The 18,433-nt window shown below is 34.6% G+C and overlaps 1 protein-coding gene across 1 annotated transcript in view; it reads right to left on the reverse strand.

Annotated features, from left to right (window-relative positions):
* The window catches only part of LOC128221684 (fibrillin-1-like), a 48,012-nt gene that overhangs the window by 23,560 nt on the left and 6,019 nt on the right, over positions 1–18,433 (reverse strand). Inside the window, exons 7-15 of the mRNA XM_052930285.1 lie at positions 18,172–18,352; positions 17,501–17,806; positions 16,949–17,110; positions 16,177–16,347; positions 9,186–9,386; positions 4,292–4,453; positions 2,183–2,274; positions 1,446–1,564; positions 447–601 (exon numbers count right to left, since the gene is read on the reverse strand). Of these exons, the coding sequence (XP_052786245.1) occupies positions 447–601; positions 1,446–1,564; positions 2,183–2,274; positions 4,292–4,453; positions 9,186–9,386; positions 16,177–16,347; positions 16,949–17,110; positions 17,501–17,806; positions 18,172–18,352 (1,549 nt within the window). The remainder of the gene's footprint in view (positions 1–446; positions 602–1,445; positions 1,565–2,182; positions 2,275–4,291; positions 4,454–9,185; positions 9,387–16,176; positions 16,348–16,948; positions 17,111–17,500; positions 17,807–18,171; positions 18,353–18,433) is intronic.

Here is an 18,433-nt window from a genome sequence, read left to right on the forward strand (position 1 = left end):
AACGGGGTTCGACTGTATTCTATATATATATAACACTAACACGTGAAGGGTTAAACTTATCTAAACTATTTTATCAATGATAAAGAAAAGTGATTTATACGTTTAAGGTCGCAGATAAATTTCTCGAAATACTTTCAAACTCTACTGCAACTTTTGCCTGTACGGGTATCAACACATACAAGTTCATGTACACGTCATGGTTCCAGGCCTTTCTAATAGCAATTGTATTGCCGCTGCTTAACACTTGCGCAAACTGTACAGTGTTTATGTTTTTTAATCATTCGAATGTAATAAATATGAGTTTAACTATCAAAGGCATTTACTTGAGAATATCATAATCGTTCTCATGATTTTTTTAACGCACTGTCTATGCCTACTGTATGGCCTTGGTAACTTATGAAAGCAATATTTAGTAAATGAAAGCCCGACCATAAAATTGTCCTTACCTTTAAACATAGTTACGTTCAAATATTCAACTTTACGTGGACTATTATTCTCCTTAATATACTTGTTCAGCACTGTTTGCAAACGTGTTGTTTGTACAGGGTCCCCAAGCCGTACTTTGAACGTGTATGTGTATTCACGATAATAATCAAGCGCTCTGGAATGTAAATGTTTATACCATATAATGTATTAATTTGACCCCATGCGATAAACTAACAAATCCGTAGCAATAGCAATGACGTTAATCAGCCCAATAGCCTAAACAGACGACTAAATCAAATAATAATTGAGGACAAAAAACCTCTAAGACAATGCGCCATTTTCAAATGACGAATTCAATGTAATTAACTGAGTTTGCTTACATCTTAACTTCTCAAAATTTGCATAGGACCACATGTTATGTGTTCAGTTCATTTTTTCTGTTAAAAGTAATGCGTACAATTAATATATTCGTTGTCACAAATCAATATTTGTCACTCAATAATGCAAAAAGCTAGAGAAACAAGCTCAGTAATAATTAGTTTAAACATAAACCTGGTTTCGTGGCACTGGCCAAACGCCAAAGACATAAAACACAAACTCACAAACAAGAAACATAGAAGAACAGCACAAAACTCCACAAACAGCACAGTGCATACAAACTATATATATATATAATATATATATATAGGTATGTTGTTTATCAATATTTGTTAGGTATCCCCTTGCAACGGTCAGCAAAATGTAAATTTTCTTGGGTTTAAACCAGTTTATGTGCACAAACCTCTTAAAGATAAAACGCAAAAGGTAAATCTTAACAAAGTATGTATCAAATCTCGATATGTCAAAGTCGTTTGAACTCGTGAAGTATTTCGAGATCACGAAAATTCGAAATAACCGAATAAAACAGTTTTACTTTACCGAAAACGTTAACAAAATATCGAACCAGAACATCGAGATAACAGAGAGTTCGATATAGCGGTATATTTTGACTGTATAAGTATTTGTTGTATTGTACCTACCCGTTTGTAGTAGTGAAATTTAATACTGATGTACCGCTTGGAACAAAGAGAAACCTAAGTGGCGTGTCTACATTGGTTCTGTTCGTGTCAAGCGTGTCGTTCACAAGTGCCGCTGATAGCTAGAACATGCAATATTACAAATACAGATGAACATTTCACTCTAAGAATTTGTATATAGCTACCAATGGGTCGATAGTACATGGACCGATTACCCATGAGCCAAATATTCAGGATATTTGTAACAGTTAACAATGTTGATACGGCTTCGTCGTCAAAGTTTCAAGGATACCCTTGTGACTTGTAGTATTCATAACAACTGTTTTATTTGTACATTTTTATTCAAGTGTATACATAAGTATGATGAAAAAAAATCGTCCTATAAATATACATGTTAATACGGCGATTTTTTTATTATTCTAATCATGAACGATTTATTTATAAATCATGTTCATATTCATGTTCATTGTCTTTGAAGTACATATGATTTGAATGTAACATTAATTATTATTCAATACGTTAATATAAATTTAATAAAATTAAAAATAGAAAAATCCGAATCGAATGATCACTCATGTTAAATGCTCTAGAGTTCTAAAATATATTTCAAAGCAAATAGTGATGTCATAGCGTTATAAGTCTTAACATATGCTTTCAGGACGCCGAAAAATGTACATTATCAAAGATAACTGAAATACCGATTCCTGCTTGTCGTGTTTTTTTTAAATAGCTATACTTACAACGTTCTTAAATAACGCTAGCATGCCTTGATTGTCTCTATACTCCGTTTCAAACAAGCGAATCCCGATGCTGCCAAGGTATGAGTAGTTCCCTACAAAACACACGTGTCTTGAATCAATGAATATAGGTATTAAAATTAAATAGCTATCAGCTATCAGAAATTAATATTTTAGGTAATTTAAATTATAATTGAACATATGATTTCTTAGTGGGCTTTTTCGGTCATAAACTGTCAGTTGAAAATATGTTAGTTGTTTTATTGTGAATGTTTATGTCACATAATATCTCATCGATGGAGTATGTTAGTTCGAATAACTACTAAGTTATATAAAGCAAATAAAGAGTACAGCTGTTATTTGACAAAACTCTTATTAAATGATGAATTAACATTTTTCATTGTAGGATATACCGTATTAAGCAGTATTTACACCCAGAGACATTCAAACTTCAATATTACAAGCGTTTCCTCCTAACTTTTTTCTTTCAAAGAACAGTCATTGGCATATTATTTTTTGACGTTTTGTTTCCATATAAACCAAGGCTTTTGTCCTGTCTGGTTTCGACTGACAACCCAGTGTCTGTTTCGAACGGCCCAAATGTATTAAAAATTCTACAGAACATCATTAAATTATTCTTCGTCCTCATATTTGCCATGTTCATATTCAAAAAAAAGTAATTGTTATGATATCGATCCGTTAATTATAAGTGTAATTCAAATTATTAACTTGTTGCGACGTCATGTGTATGATGACAACCTTAGAATTCGACATGCAAAATACTTTGTCTTATTTGTTAAAGCATACCTCACACAATTTTAGAGATAACGGTATGTACGATGTTTAGTATTTCTCGTCGGAATGTTTTATTAAATAAAGCAACTTTAAACTTTAACAATGAGAAATAGACGTATGTCATGAGACCCTAAATTGCGCGCCATGCAACACATATTTGGGCCGCATCGCGAGATTTAAAGCCTTCGGACATATTTATTACAAATGAAATAATCATCAATAAAAATGCCAAAAATAATGATTTTTTTCTATGAAACAGAATTTCTTCCATACTTTTTTCTTTAAACAGTTTGACATTGGTGCATCATTTTCTCGACGATTTATGACCATTGGTTTACCCACGTTTCCATAGCAACCATGGACTTCGTCCCGACATATTTTGACTGCATTAATACTATGTGTTTAAAACAGACAAATGTAATAATAAAAATACAAAACTGATTCATAATTTTTATCTGAAGTAATTTTCCTTACAGATTCTGTGATAAGGTAATAATTACATTATAAGCTTAATATGAAATTGAAACGTTAATATTGCGTGTCATTCAAATAATGGGCTTTCGTAACGACGTCATGTAAATGACGTCAAATTTAGTATTAAAATTGCGCAATACATGCTCTCACTTGTACACACGACACTAACGCGATTTAAGTGAAATCATCAAGACATTTTCAGAATGTCTTCCTGAAATATCATCTCGTTTAAATACCTTAAAACATTGTAATACCAAATATGTTCATAGGCCCAAAATCGCTCGACGCGGCTCATTTAATATCTATATACTTAAAAACATCAGGAGGTGTGTAGACAGATTAGTCCATGTAAGTTGGATTTGTGATCTAACCTATCCGGACACAGTAGTGTTCTCTTGGACTCCGGTTTACCCTCTCAAATGAATAGTCCACTCTCGAGCCACCAATTATCAACGAGATGACTACTCCTTATTCAATATATATTTTCTTCAGGAAAGTTGTAAAACAAATACTATTTACATTAATCACTGAAGGTTTTTCAAAGAACAACAAAGTGCAAACTTTAATTAAATGACAATCTTTGAAGCCTTAATTATAATTAAGTATCGTGACGAAACCACGATGACCAGACATTGCCTATTATTATTATCCAAGTTTAAAAATAACACCATCAATTTTAATTACTGAAATGAATGAATCACTGAATGTGTCAAGGAATAACTAATTACAAATTTCAATTTAAGGACAAGTTCCAAAATTTTGATTATAATTAAAAATCGGAAAAAGGCCACAAGGATCAGACATTGTCGATTTTATCCAAGGTGCGATGATTTTACTACCTACCTTGACAACGGTACATTGGACGGGAGCTATTTCCAAAAGACATCCAGAGTGTATCCTGTGGGCAGGTGCAATTCCAGTCGCCAATTTGGTTAATACATTCTAAACCATGGACACATCTTTCTTGGAATGTGCTTGTGTCAAAACCTTCACATTCATTTATATCTATACAAAGAAGAGTCTTACAAACATTGACCTTTGGCACAATAATTACCAAATTGATATATAATATATTAAATAAAATTACAAGGACTGTCTTATTCGTACTTATTCAGATGTACCTTGAACATTAAAGACCGAAATTCAACAAACAGGATGGTTTGAATACAAACACAATCCTCCAAAAGAAACTAATCGGGGGATAACAAAAAAAGAAAGTTGGTGTCAAATTCTGCCCATATTTTAGTTATTTCATTTAGTTTTTGAAAACCCACCATTTAACTGACAACCGGATAATAAGTTGCACACATTATCCTAGTGTTCTTCAAAGTGAAGCGTCTACCGTATCCGTTTTAATTCATTATAAAACATTAGTTTGAACTGTAAAGACTTGCTTGGTATTGTTACATGTAGGTAATCCATACCACACACACACACACACACATTAATATATTAAGATAACTGCCTTTACCTGCACAAAATGTGTGATTTCTGTTTGTCTGATTGTAGCCATCAGAGCAATTACAGCTGTAGTATGATTCTGGATCATCTAATTTTGTTGGTTGCATGTTTTCGCAATGAGTAGTCCGGGTATCACATTGCGCATATCCAGGCACGCTGCACACACCCCCTTCGGAAGCTTTTAAAGAAAGACATAGAGCTGTGAATATGAATATATCACATCAAAGATCAATCCATACCAAAAATAAATTTATTATTTTAGAATGTTTGGTATGTAAAGACACGTATGTATATAGCCAAAAGAAAGATTACAATTTTTAACTCTTAAGAGTATTGTTTTAAAATTAAAATGATTTCGTTGACCTTTATTTGTAAATCTAAAACACATACGTTTAAAAATGGTTGATTGTAAAGTCAACGGAAGAATGCTGACTCCTGCAAATGAGTCGATCTGGTTTAAGATAGGAATCATTTTTTCTTCCAAATCATCATACGAATAGGGGCTAGATGAGTTCACTATCAAAGTAAAATTTATATGCAGTTTTTTCGTCAGTGCACTGTTTTCCAGATTTCTGAAAGGAAAAGTCATGATATCATAATATCTAGATAATGTGAAAAGTCATATTGTGTATAGTATTCACAATGTATATAAAACTTTTGTACTATTAACATTTTCTTTATTATATGTATGAAGTGTTTCCTTTATTAAGAATATAAAACATAATGATAAAATATTGATTATACTTTTCCGAGATAAATATTGCATAAACTGCAATATCTTCATATCCAGAAAAGCTGTCGTTCAGCATTCCGTTCAACTGAAAAAGAGTGTAATATGGAAAGCGGAAACGACTGAAACACATATAAAATAACTGGTCGGTTTAACGATTAAATTAGTAACGAAAAGAGCAACAATGTCATCGCCTTGAACACATCACTCAGCTAAAAAAGAATGCACTGTAGACAATATTTCGGTCCCGCTTCTTTGGCGATTTTACTGGAAATAAGTCGATTACTTTTAAAGTAGCTAGATCACTCAAACTTTAGACATATCTGTCACCCAATGTCACTGAGTACAGACGCCATTTAACAGCGTCAGCTAATTCAATTATATCCAATTGACTTCAAATTGAACTAGTTTCCAGTAAGGACGTCAACTAACAGGGTCGTCTATTTTAAAAACTTCCAGTCAAGACGCGCGGTAAACTGTCGTATACCGTCGTCATTTTCAAAACTGACGGCGGTCGAAAACAACATACAAAATAAAGAGTCCATGAGTAAAAAGGCGACATTTACATCTTCAATGTTTCTGATAAACTCGTATTGTGTTAAAATCGTACAATTCGTTTCTAGTAATAAGGTCTTTACAATTATAATGCAACTTATAAGGCGTTTTATCTTCATAACGGTCGATTCCACATCAATACGTGACTTGAACACTTACAGTGGTATATGCTTTCATTTCGACCCAAAGCGGGATTAAGCATTTGTGAGTTAAAGTTGAGGAAATACCTATCATCATTCCATGCTTTTTAAAGTTACATAATTATAAACGGTAATGGATTTTGATAACTCTATAAATATATGTACCAATTTGGTGGCATTTGACTTTAGCACGTCTAATGTTCCGTTGTTTGCATGTAGTTCGTTTGCTTCATCTATATCATACACAAGTGCACCAACAAATGTTCTACCGACTGAAAATAAACCAAACACATATCGATGTATGCTATGTACAATTACATCAACCTTGGGTGACCTGTCAACCCGTAAGATTTGAGTGAGTAACATGCCTAGAAACGAAATATATAATGATTATACAAAAAATATTAGAACGAGTTTTTGGCCTTACATTATTTTAAAAAGGGTCATTAACCACGTCCGTTTTTAATTCAAATGAATACATTCGAAACCCCCTTCAACCGACCTCTCAGGGACCGGCGAAAATACCTCAAGCCTCGGAAAATTCGAGTCAAGCGGAAATGTTTACCTTTAGTATAAAGAAGTTGGTCCAGTCATCTAGTTCGAGCAAACAAGGGATTAGAGCCAATCGAGTTCGACCCATCGGGTTTTGGTTGTATATATATAAATATTCTGCAATATCTTTAATTAAACTTGTGTTTCGGACAATTTAATATTTATTATTCAGTATGCAATAACATTTTAAATAGCCATAATTGAGTTGCCAGGCATCATAATTAAACAATACGTTAAATGTTTTGATACAACGAAAATCTGTTTTGTAGCATTGTAAAGGTGAGCATTTAGAAAACGTGGGATCATACTATCACATTTATGCAGCCCAGTCATTCATCAATATTACTTTTTGTTTTGTTTTAAACGAGTTTTTATATTATATGCGATTCTTCTAGCCTTTATCATCGCTTCACAACTATGATATGTAATAGGTTGTACTATTTTAGACTTTCTTCGCACTTGTCAAACAGTGATAACGCTATGCTTATAATTTCGTGAGGCTTAACATTATTATTCTGGTATAATAAAGTGATTCGATAAGTTTGATAAATATGTTTTTATTATTGCATTTGTCGCTGTGAGATGCACTCGACGTACCGTCGAAACTCGTTTGCTCGGTGTCATATGGCTCTAACCGAATAAAATAAACGATTGTTTTACTATTTGTCAATGTGAATTTCGATTGGCTCGATATCTGGGTAATCGATATTTATCCACGCTCGTTGTCATTTTTGCGGTACCTAGTAACAGTTTCACACTTTGCTTTGTTTGCTTGGCTCGATTTCCAATAAATAATCTTATCCTGAGGAGATAATATCGCAAATTACAAACGAGGTAAACAAGACTTTCTTTAACGTATCAAAGAAAAATAAAAAAAATCAGTAAGCTATTCCGCTTGGCTCGATATTCTCGAGGCTCGAAGTGTTTTGGCCGGTCCCTGGAATATCGAGCCTACGAGTTTCGACTGTAATTAAAAGTTTAAATGCTCTTACATTAAACAAAAATGCGAAAATTGTAATACACACCAATATCTTCACAAGTGTTACTGATTGTATTTAATATTTTTCCAGACTGGCAGACGCATTCATATCCACCAATTGTGTTGGAGCAAACCTTGTAAGCCTGTGAGCAGGTGAATGTTCCTTTCGTACATTCATTAATATCTAGATAGGAAACAAATGTTGCATGGCTTTGATGAAATGTCATAATTATGAATTACGAAACGCCTTCATTGAAATGCTGAATTCTCTTTAATATGAGTGTGCCAATATTGTCTTATTCTGAGTTTGCAAGTATTAATTAAGATTTCTTTGGAGAATGAGAACTTGAAATAATTTTAGAAAATGAGATTGATGGAAATTAGAAGGAGACGTATGGTCATTATAGTTTTTTTTTTGAAAAAAAAATGAGAATTATGCCTATTGTAATCGTAATGTTCCTTAACTATTTGTTTGTATACCTGTGCAAGTCCGATTGTTTGTTGTATCAAGATCGTATCCACTGTTGCAAGAACATATGAATGAGCCATCAGTGTTAGCACAGTTCTGTTGACATTTGTTGTGGCCGTCGTAATAATTTGAACATTCGTCCACATCTGAATAAAACAACTGTGTAAGTAAGGTAAGAACAAAATTAAACGTCACCATACATACTCAAAAATCGGTAACGAAATGGGAATTAGTGCTTAAAGTTCATGCATGAAAACAAAAATTCACCTTTCGATCCAACAACCGTTGTTTTCTCAAGTTTTGTAAATTTGAACGTTGTATGTTTTGTACCATTAGTTTATTACCGCAATACGTAAAGTTAATGTATGCAAGTTTGAATATTATTTAGAATTAATACCCGACAAATAATGCTTAGTAATAGTCCCAACCAAATGACACACTATTTACAGATGCCGCAATGTTTATGCATTATCAGAAGTGTATTCTACTTTATGATGTGGACAGGATTGTTCAACGATCGCAATTAAAGAAATAAGAATCCGTCTGTCTATTTGTATGTGTGTACCAGTAACGTTAAATGAAATCATCACAAAACATCATAGTTATGGTAAAGATATGGCGAATTAAAAGCCGTATTCACATTTTGATCACACAAGTGTTGTTTTCATACGTTTTGTAAACGTGAATTTGTATATTTTGAACAATTAATTTGTTACCGCTAGACATAAAGTAAATGTATGCAAGTGCAAACACTCTGTAGATTCAATACCCATTAATTGATCAATTGAAAGTATATGTTTAGGAAAACATAACAATGAAAAGTGCAAATGCTCAAAGGTCAAACTATTTACCGTCGCAGTGTTGCACACCTCCAATCACTTCCCCACGTCTTCCTTTGGGGCATGGTGCACAAGGGTTGTCACGATTTGTTGAAGTGTGGTTACATTTTTCCGGTTCATAACACTTAGTTGTATTACAGAAATCAATTGGTGTCTCACAAAACGTTCCCTGAAGGTGTGGCGGACAGTTACAATGTGCAGTTTGTAAGCCATCTGGAAATAAATAAAAAAGTTCATGGAAAAAGCTGTGTGAAGTTAGCTAAACATACGACATTGGACATTAGACATTCAAAATCGAATGTTGTGCTGGCACGACATTGGACATTGGACATTCAAAATCGAATGTTGTGCTGGCACGACATTGGACATTGGACATTCAAAAGTGAAAGTCGTGCTAGCACGACATTGGACATTGGACATTCAAAATCGAATGTTGTGCTGGCACGACATTGGACATTGGACATTCAAAAGTGAAAGTCGTGCTAGCACGACATTGGACATTGGACATTCAAAATCGAATGTTGTGCTGGCACGACATTGGACATTGGACATTCAAAAGTGAAAGTCTTGCTAGCACGACATTGGACATTGGACATTCAAAATCGAATTTTGTGCTGGCACGACATTGGACATTGGATATTCAAAATCGAATGTTGTGCTGGCACGACATTGGACATTGGACATTCAAAAGTGAAAGTCGTGCTAGCACGACATTGGACATTGGACATTCAAAATCGAATGTTGTGCTGGCACGACATTGGACATTGAACATTCAAAAGTGAAAGTCGTGCTAACACAACATTGGACATTGGACATTAAAAATAGAATGTTGTGCTGGCACGACATTGGACATTGGACATTCAAAAACGATTGTCGTGCCGGCACGACATTGGACATTGGACATTCATAACCGAATGTTGTGCTGGCACGACATTGGACATTGGACATTCAAAATCGAATGTCGTGCTAGCACGACATTGGACATTGGACATTCAAAATCGAATGTTGTGCTGGCACGACATTGGACATTGGACATTCAAAATCGAATGTTGTGCTGGCACGACATTGGACATTGGACATTCAGAAGTGAAAGTCGTGCTAGCACGACATTGGACATTGGACATTCAAATTCGAATGTTGTGCTGGCACGACATTGGACATTCAAAAGTGAAAGTCGTGCTAGCACGACATTGGACATTGGACATTCAAAATCGAATGTTGTGCTGGCACGACATTGGACATTGGACATTCAAAAGTGAAAGTCTTGCTAGCACGACATTGGACATTGGACATTCAAAATCGAATTTTGTGCTGGCACGACATTGGACATTGGATATTCAAAATCGAATGTTGTGCTGGCACGACATTGGACATTGGACATTCAAAAGTGAAAGTCGTGCTAGCACGACATTGGACATTGGACATTCAAAATCGAATGTTGTGCTGGCACGACATTGGACATTGAACATTCAAAAGTGAATGTCGTGCTAGCACAACATTGGACATTGGACATTCAAAATAGAATGTTGTGCTGGCACGACATTGGACATTGGACATTCAAAAACGATTGTCGTGCCGGCACGACATTGGACATTGGACATTTATAACCGAATGTTGTGCTGGCACGACATTGGACATTGGACATTCAAAATCGAATGTCGTGCTAGCACGACATTGGACATTGGACATTCAAAATCGAATGTTGTGCTGGCACGACATTGGACATTGGACATTCAAAATCGAATGTTGTGCTGGCACGACATTGGACATTGGACATTCAAAAGTGAAAGTCGTGCTAGCACGACATTGGACATTGGACATTCAAATTCGAATGTTGTGCTGGCACGACATTGGACATTGGACATTCAAAAGTGAAAGTCGTGCTAGCACGACATTGGACATTGGACATTCAAAATCGAATGTTGTGCTGGCACGACATTGGACATTGGACATTCAAAAGTGAAAGTCGTGCTAGCACGACATTGGACATTGGACATTCAAAATTGAATGTTGTGCTGGCACGACATTGGACATTGGACATTCAAAATCGAAATAGCACGAAATTGGGTATTCAAAATAATATGTCGTGCTGGCTAGTTGTCTTGGTAATAAATATAAATTTTGGACCCATGATAGACAGAGACTTCGAATGGTCCTTTAAGATAGATTTGAGCAGTTCACGCGTCCATTAGCTGAATAATATGTGGCCAGTATTGTAGTCGAATTGAACTGCTTGTTTTATATTTGAACATTTATTGAGTGCGACATTTATAAAATGTTGCAGATGTTAGCCCCAATAAATTGAAATCCAAATTGTACATATAGTCATTGTATACATAAAGGCAGTAGATATATCACTAAATAATGATCCTTTACAATTGTAATTGTATAACCTCAATATGAATTATTGTTTGGTGGGACGCAATTTTGCAATCGATTGTGTTTTCTTTTACTCATAAATTGTGTTTATTGCTTTAATTGTTGATATACAACATACGCCTTATTTCAATTTGGATATTTTTAATCCATCAAAGGTGGACACACTGCTGAGAGCCGGAATATGTTCAGTAAAGGTGTTATATTTTTATTGCTCAACATAATCCGCAGAAACAATAGCGCTTTAACTAGTTCTTTCATTTCACATTTTATTACTTTTATAATCATCAAAGACTTTTGTTTAAAAAATAACTTATACAAGGTATGCATACTTTTGGTGACCAATCAAAAAACCTGATTTTATAAAGGAATCGGCCATTTTGTGAACAGATCTAAGTAAACCTCAGAGAATGAATGAGTGTCCAGCGGATGATTTCAAACCGTTATTAAGGTCCAATGTCCAATGTCGTGCTAGCCCGACTTTCACTTTTGAATGTCCAATGTCCAATGTCGTGCCAGCACAACATTCGATTTTGAATGTCCAATGTCCAATGTCATGCCAGCACAACATTCGATTTTGAATGTCCAATGTCGTGCCAGCACAACATTCGATTTTGAATGTCCAATGTCCAATGTCGTGCCAGCACAACATTCGATTTTGAATGTCCAATGTCGTGCCAGCACAACATTCGATTTTGAATGTCCAATGTCCAATGTCGTGCTAGCACAACATTCGATTTTGAATGTCCAATGTCCAATGTCGTGCCAGCACAACATTCGATTTTGAATGTCCAATGTCCAATGTCGTGCTAGCACGACTTTCACTTTTGAATGTCCAATGTCCAATGTCGTGCCAGCACAACATTCGAATTTGAATGTCCAATGTCGTGCTAGCACGACTTTTACTTTTGAATGTCCACTGTCCAATGTCGTGCCAGCACAACATTCGATTTTGAATGTCCAATGTCCAATGTCGTGCTAGCACGACTTTCACTTTTGAATGTCCAATGTCCAATGTCGTGCTAGCACAACATTCGATTTTGAATGTCCAATGTCCAATGTCGTGCTAGCACGACATTCGATTTTGAATGTCCATTGTCCAATGTCGTGCCAGCACAACATTCGATTTTGAATGTCCAATGTCCAATGTCGTGCTAGAACGACTTTCACCTTTGAATGTCCAATGTCCAATGTCGTGCCCGCACAACATTCGATTTTGAATGTCCAATGTCCAATGTCGTGCTAGCACGACTTTCACTTTTGAATGTCCAATGTCCAATGTCGTGCCAGCACAACATTCGGTTATGAATGTCCAATGTCCAATGTCGTGCCGGCACGACAATCGTTTTTGAATGTCCAATGTCCAATGTCGTGCCAGCACAACATTCGATTTTGAATGTCCAATGTCCAATGTCGTTCTAGCACGACTTTCACTTTTGAATGTCCAATGTCCAATGTCGTGCCAGCACAACATTCGATTTTGAATGTCCAATGTCCAATGTCGTGCCAGCACAACATTCGATTTTGAATTTCCAATGTCCAATGTCGTGCTAGCACGACTTGCACTTTTGAATGTCCAATGTCCAATGTCGTGCCAGCACAACATTCGATTTTGAATGTCCATTGTCCAATGTCGTGCCAGCACAACATTCGATTTTGAATGTCCAATGTCCAATGTCGTGCCAGCACAACATTCGATTTTGAATGTCCAATGTCCAATGTCGTATGTTTAGCTAACTTCACACAGCTCATGGAAAAACAATCAAACACATGTTTTATAAAATGTGAGTTTGTGTATGCATCGGTTTAATACCGACATCTATTAACATTAAACTTGTATTATAATTATAAACATTAATAGTTCAATTAACCATGGAGTGTCACATCTCGATCATCACATTAACCACTGTCACATATCGATCATCACACTAACCACTGTCACATATCGATCATCACACTAACAACTGTCGCATCTCGATAATCACACTAACAACTGTCGCATCTCGATAATCACACTAACAACTGTCACATATCGATAATCACACTAACCACTGTCACATATCGATCATCACACTAACAACTGTCACATCACGATAATCACACTAACAACTGTCACATATCGATAACCACACTAACCACTGTCACATATCGATAATCACACTAACAACTGTCAAATTTCGATCATCACACTAACCACTGTCACATCTCGATCATCACACTAACAACTGTCACATTTCGATCATCACACTAACCACTGTCACATTTCGATCATCACACTAACCAATGTCACACTTCGATCATCACACTAACCACGGTCACATCTCGATCATCACACTAACAACTGTCACATCTCGATCATCACACTAACAACTGTCACATCTTGATCATCACACTAACAACTGTCACATCTCGACCAACACACTAACAACTGTCACATTTCGACCAATACAAAAAGTAGTGTCATAATTATATGAATACACCAACGTTATATCTTGATCAATGCACCAACGAGTGTCATAATTTGATCACTTCACCAACGTGCGTCATATATAAATCACACAAAAGTCATATCTCGATCAATGCACCAACTCTGTCATATTTTTGCCAATACACCAACGAGTTGCATATATCAAATGAAACACCAAAGTCATATCACGATCAATGCACAAATGGGTATCATATTTTGATCAATACGTCAACGAGTGTCATAATTTGATCAAACAAAAAACAAATGTCAAATCTCGATCAATACACAAACGATCATCATTTATGAATAAATAACCAACGTTATATCTCGATCAAAGCCCAAACGAGTGTCATAACTTGATTAATATACAATGGATCGTCATATATGAATTATGACACCAACGTCATATCTCGATCAATGCACCAACGAGTTTCGATATTTTGGCAGAACTCGCTATTAACTTGCCTTCAGTCGCGGACATTTACTTTGATATGTCTGATCGTGATTAAATAAAACTGAACCAATAACAGATACAGTTATCACAAAGCAACTTCCGAAATTGTGGATAAGTCAGGAGAACTTACATATTTTTGTCGCGAATATGTATCTAATAGCATTATTTGACCTTGAATTATGATTTTAAATGTTTTATTTTAAACTTAATGGCATTTTAAAATCATTGCCACTACATTACATGCAATTTCTGTATTTTACAAACCAGGCGCATGGAACTCTCGACCTGATTTTCGCCTTGTGAGGCATGATTCTATGTCACATTTAGGGAAAAGCAAAACCTATTGTATGATTAAAAAAGAGCTAGATTTGAGTATACTTTACTAGCACTTAGTTATTCTAATGTATTATATAGATATCAATATATTTTGAACAGGATGTTATTGTTCACTTAATACGTTTTAAATCAAAGCATATGATACAGAGTGTTAGTTATGCAAAAATTATACAATACTATAATTATTTTCTTGTCCAAACATAACCTCAAAGTACAGGAAAAAAGAATACTTAATGATTAGTGCTGTGAAAAGGTTGAGTTATTATTTAACATTAACAGTCGGAGGGGCAATCCTTTACAAACAATATTTATCAATACAGGGATACCAATTCATAAAGCTTTAAACGGGTTCAGAACAAGTATCTAAGTTTTGAAGTCTGAATAACAAATACAGCATTGCCATCTTGTTTATCATTAAAGTACATATCCGAAATTCGATTGATGTATTTACAATACCACTTAAAATAATTGTTAGAATCAAAATCATGCAATAAATCCCCAATATCATTTGTAATTATTGAGCTTGTGTAATATATGTACATGAAATGATGTGTTTATCCTACAATACAGCCTGGAAAAAAATTACATAAGAAACATCAAATTATTGGTTATTAATCTAATTTAAGTCCCGTTAAACAAATAAAGAGTTCGATATAATCTATAAAACCTCTTGCTTTAAAGAGTGACTCTTCTGCAAAGCTTATTTGAACTTCAAAAGACTACAGAAAGTGTATTTATATTCCAACAAATTACTTCTGATAAATTCAATACAATTTTTTATGTACTCGAATTTTGCAATTAACACTATTAGCGTGTACATTAATTTACTCAATGTTTTAAGCCTTGTAATATACTGTAGTTGACGTAGTTTTAAATAAAAAACAATTATGTTTTACAACCACAAGAATCAAATTTGCGTTCGGTATAATGTTCGCAACCCCGATTAGTAACCTCTGAGGCATGATGATCCGTGTGATTATACTGGTCAGTCACAAACTAAACTAAATAAGTAGAACGGTACACTTCGCCGTTCATTATATTTCATGTTCAATGAAATCATTTCACACGTCATGTTAAGAATATTTGTAAGAACGAAAAGCGTTGCTTATAAAAATAATTGCATGCGTGATAATTACAATGGTATTAAATATGTGCATAAAATGATGTTTGTATCCTAAAGTACAACGTTTGAAAGAAAAATGCATTGAAAAAAATATTTAGTTATGATTTGGAATTTAATTTAAACCTTATAAATCAAACATAAATTTCGCTGTTATTTATATCACCAAACATAAAACCTTAACAACTGTAGGCAATACTCTTTAACAAAACAACTATAACTGATAATAATTAATAAAATAATGTCTTACCACCGCTGGAATCAAATCTGCATTCGCTATAATGTTCGCAACCACAATAAGAAACCTTCAATGCATGAAGAACTGTGTGGTTGTACTTGTCAGTCACAAGAAAAAGCAGAACTCTAGCAATGCTTGTATTGCGAAGCCCAGTTCCAACTGTCCAATTAAAGACGCCATCCACTGAAAAGAATACATATTAAGTCAATATCAGGACTCTTCCATTGCTTGCATTGCGAAGACCTACTTCAACTGTGCAATCGAAGACGACATCCACTGAAAAAAAACCACACGTAATAAAGTGGTACCGGTACATTACGTGTTTTTTCATAATATTTATTTGCACAGTTTCGTTTTTAAACGTTTTAATACAATTAAAAAAATATCCAAAAAATCAAATACTAGCAATCAATTTATTCTAAAGAATTTAAACATGATTCTCATGATTTAGATCTGCGTCGCGCAAAGAGAATAAGCAATTTTGTGGACTTCCAATACCTACCAACCAACGCTGAAGAGGGACAACAATGCTTGACATGCAATTTGCTTTGTAGCTATGCATAGTCGACAAGGTATTTGGAACAAAAAGTTGGAAAAGTGTTAGAGTCTATGGAATTTAACAGTATACTTGATATTTATAAATGTTAACGTATTATAATGCATATAACATTTCCGTATTATCCCACAACCATACTTAAGATTTCAAGCAATTATTACGATAAGCATATATAACTATTTTTAGTTCCCAGATAAATTAAAAGTCATGTAAAAATCTACTGCAAACCTATAGTATATTCTTCAAAGTCCGGCTCGACCGCAAATTGTAAGCTGTTGTTGTTTTCGTCGTCTGTGAATTGTTTGAGGTCTATTGAAAACGACTTGTTTAGTCCATAATTTAGTGTAACTGAATCGGGCATTGATCCCATGAATCGTGGCGGCTTATCATCTGTAAAAGCAAACACAAAAGTCATTCTATAGTAATAAAATTTCGTTAATGCGTTGGATAAAACATAAAATATAACTAATTTGTAAGTCTTAAACCGAAAACTCTTTTAAATGATATGTTTAAAACAACAATAAAATGAAACACTGAACGTGAAACACAATCAAACAGTCTGTGAAACACGATTGAACTGGAACACGAATCTTATCTAGTTTAGCGTGCTTAACCGTACACTTCACCTATCATTAACATTAATTATAAACTTATTAATATAAGCATCATCGGAGCCAGCACCATCTAGAATATTTGGTAAAACACGTTAACATAACATTTAATTTTAATACATATTTAACCTCATTTGATCGGCGTTGCTGTAACCAGCATTGCACTTACGTCTCCGTAGAAACTCCTCGTGGTCCTGTTCGTTTGCTTCATGCACTTTACGTCCAACGCTGATATTATGTGTTCTTGCAATAGCAAGAAGGCACTGGTTGTCAGCCGAGTTGTCCCAGCTATTGCGACAAGTTCTGTTAAACTCCGTTATATTGCCTTCTGTATAGTTTTCGAAGAGAGCCGTTAAATTGCCAAGTAAATTTTTCCAAAATCTCGGGCTAGTGTGTTGATGATTGTACATTGAGAAATTACCCTTTGTCAAGTCGTAGTCAAAGACTGACTCGTTTTCATATTTCTCCAACGACCCTGTTGCAATTATTATACATATGTTGTTTTACTTAGATACAAGCCAATCCTTACAGTACACAAAGACAAGAAAAAGAAAACAAAACAATCATTTACATATTAGTTAATTTGCTAATAAGCTAAGCCCTTAAATTTTCCGTTCAAGAATGGCATATTTAGTTTATGCAAAAACTCATAAATCGCGTTTTTAATATTTATTATCACAAGACACCAAAGGTGAAGTGCAAAGGGCGAAAACAAATGTCCGATTTGTAACCTATACTTAAAAAAGTATTTTCAAAGCTAGTTACGAAATGATATATAATACTGCATGCATTACTCAAACTCATATAAAAAAATTCAATTTAAATAATGTTAAAACTTACAAGATTCACCAAAACGGAACATTTCGTATTCCGAACAATTTTTGGTACAGTGACTTCCATTTCGAAACAGATACTTTTCTTCTATAGCATTTTCCGCTAGTCCTTGTACACCTGTAATATTATGGTTGCCTCTCTTGTTCCTGATGTTGACGGTTAAATACGGGAGATCAGGAAACTCAAACTGGAAATAAGTTCTAAACTGATTTACATACATTACATACAGAATAAGATCATTGCCCATTTGTTTTGTGTTTTGAATAAC

The sequence above is a fragment of the Mya arenaria genome, chromosome 16 (assembly GCF_026914265.1).
Source record: "Mya arenaria isolate MELC-2E11 chromosome 16, ASM2691426v1".
NCBI classification, from domain to species: domain Eukaryota; kingdom Metazoa; phylum Mollusca; class Bivalvia; order Myida; family Myidae; genus Mya; species Mya arenaria.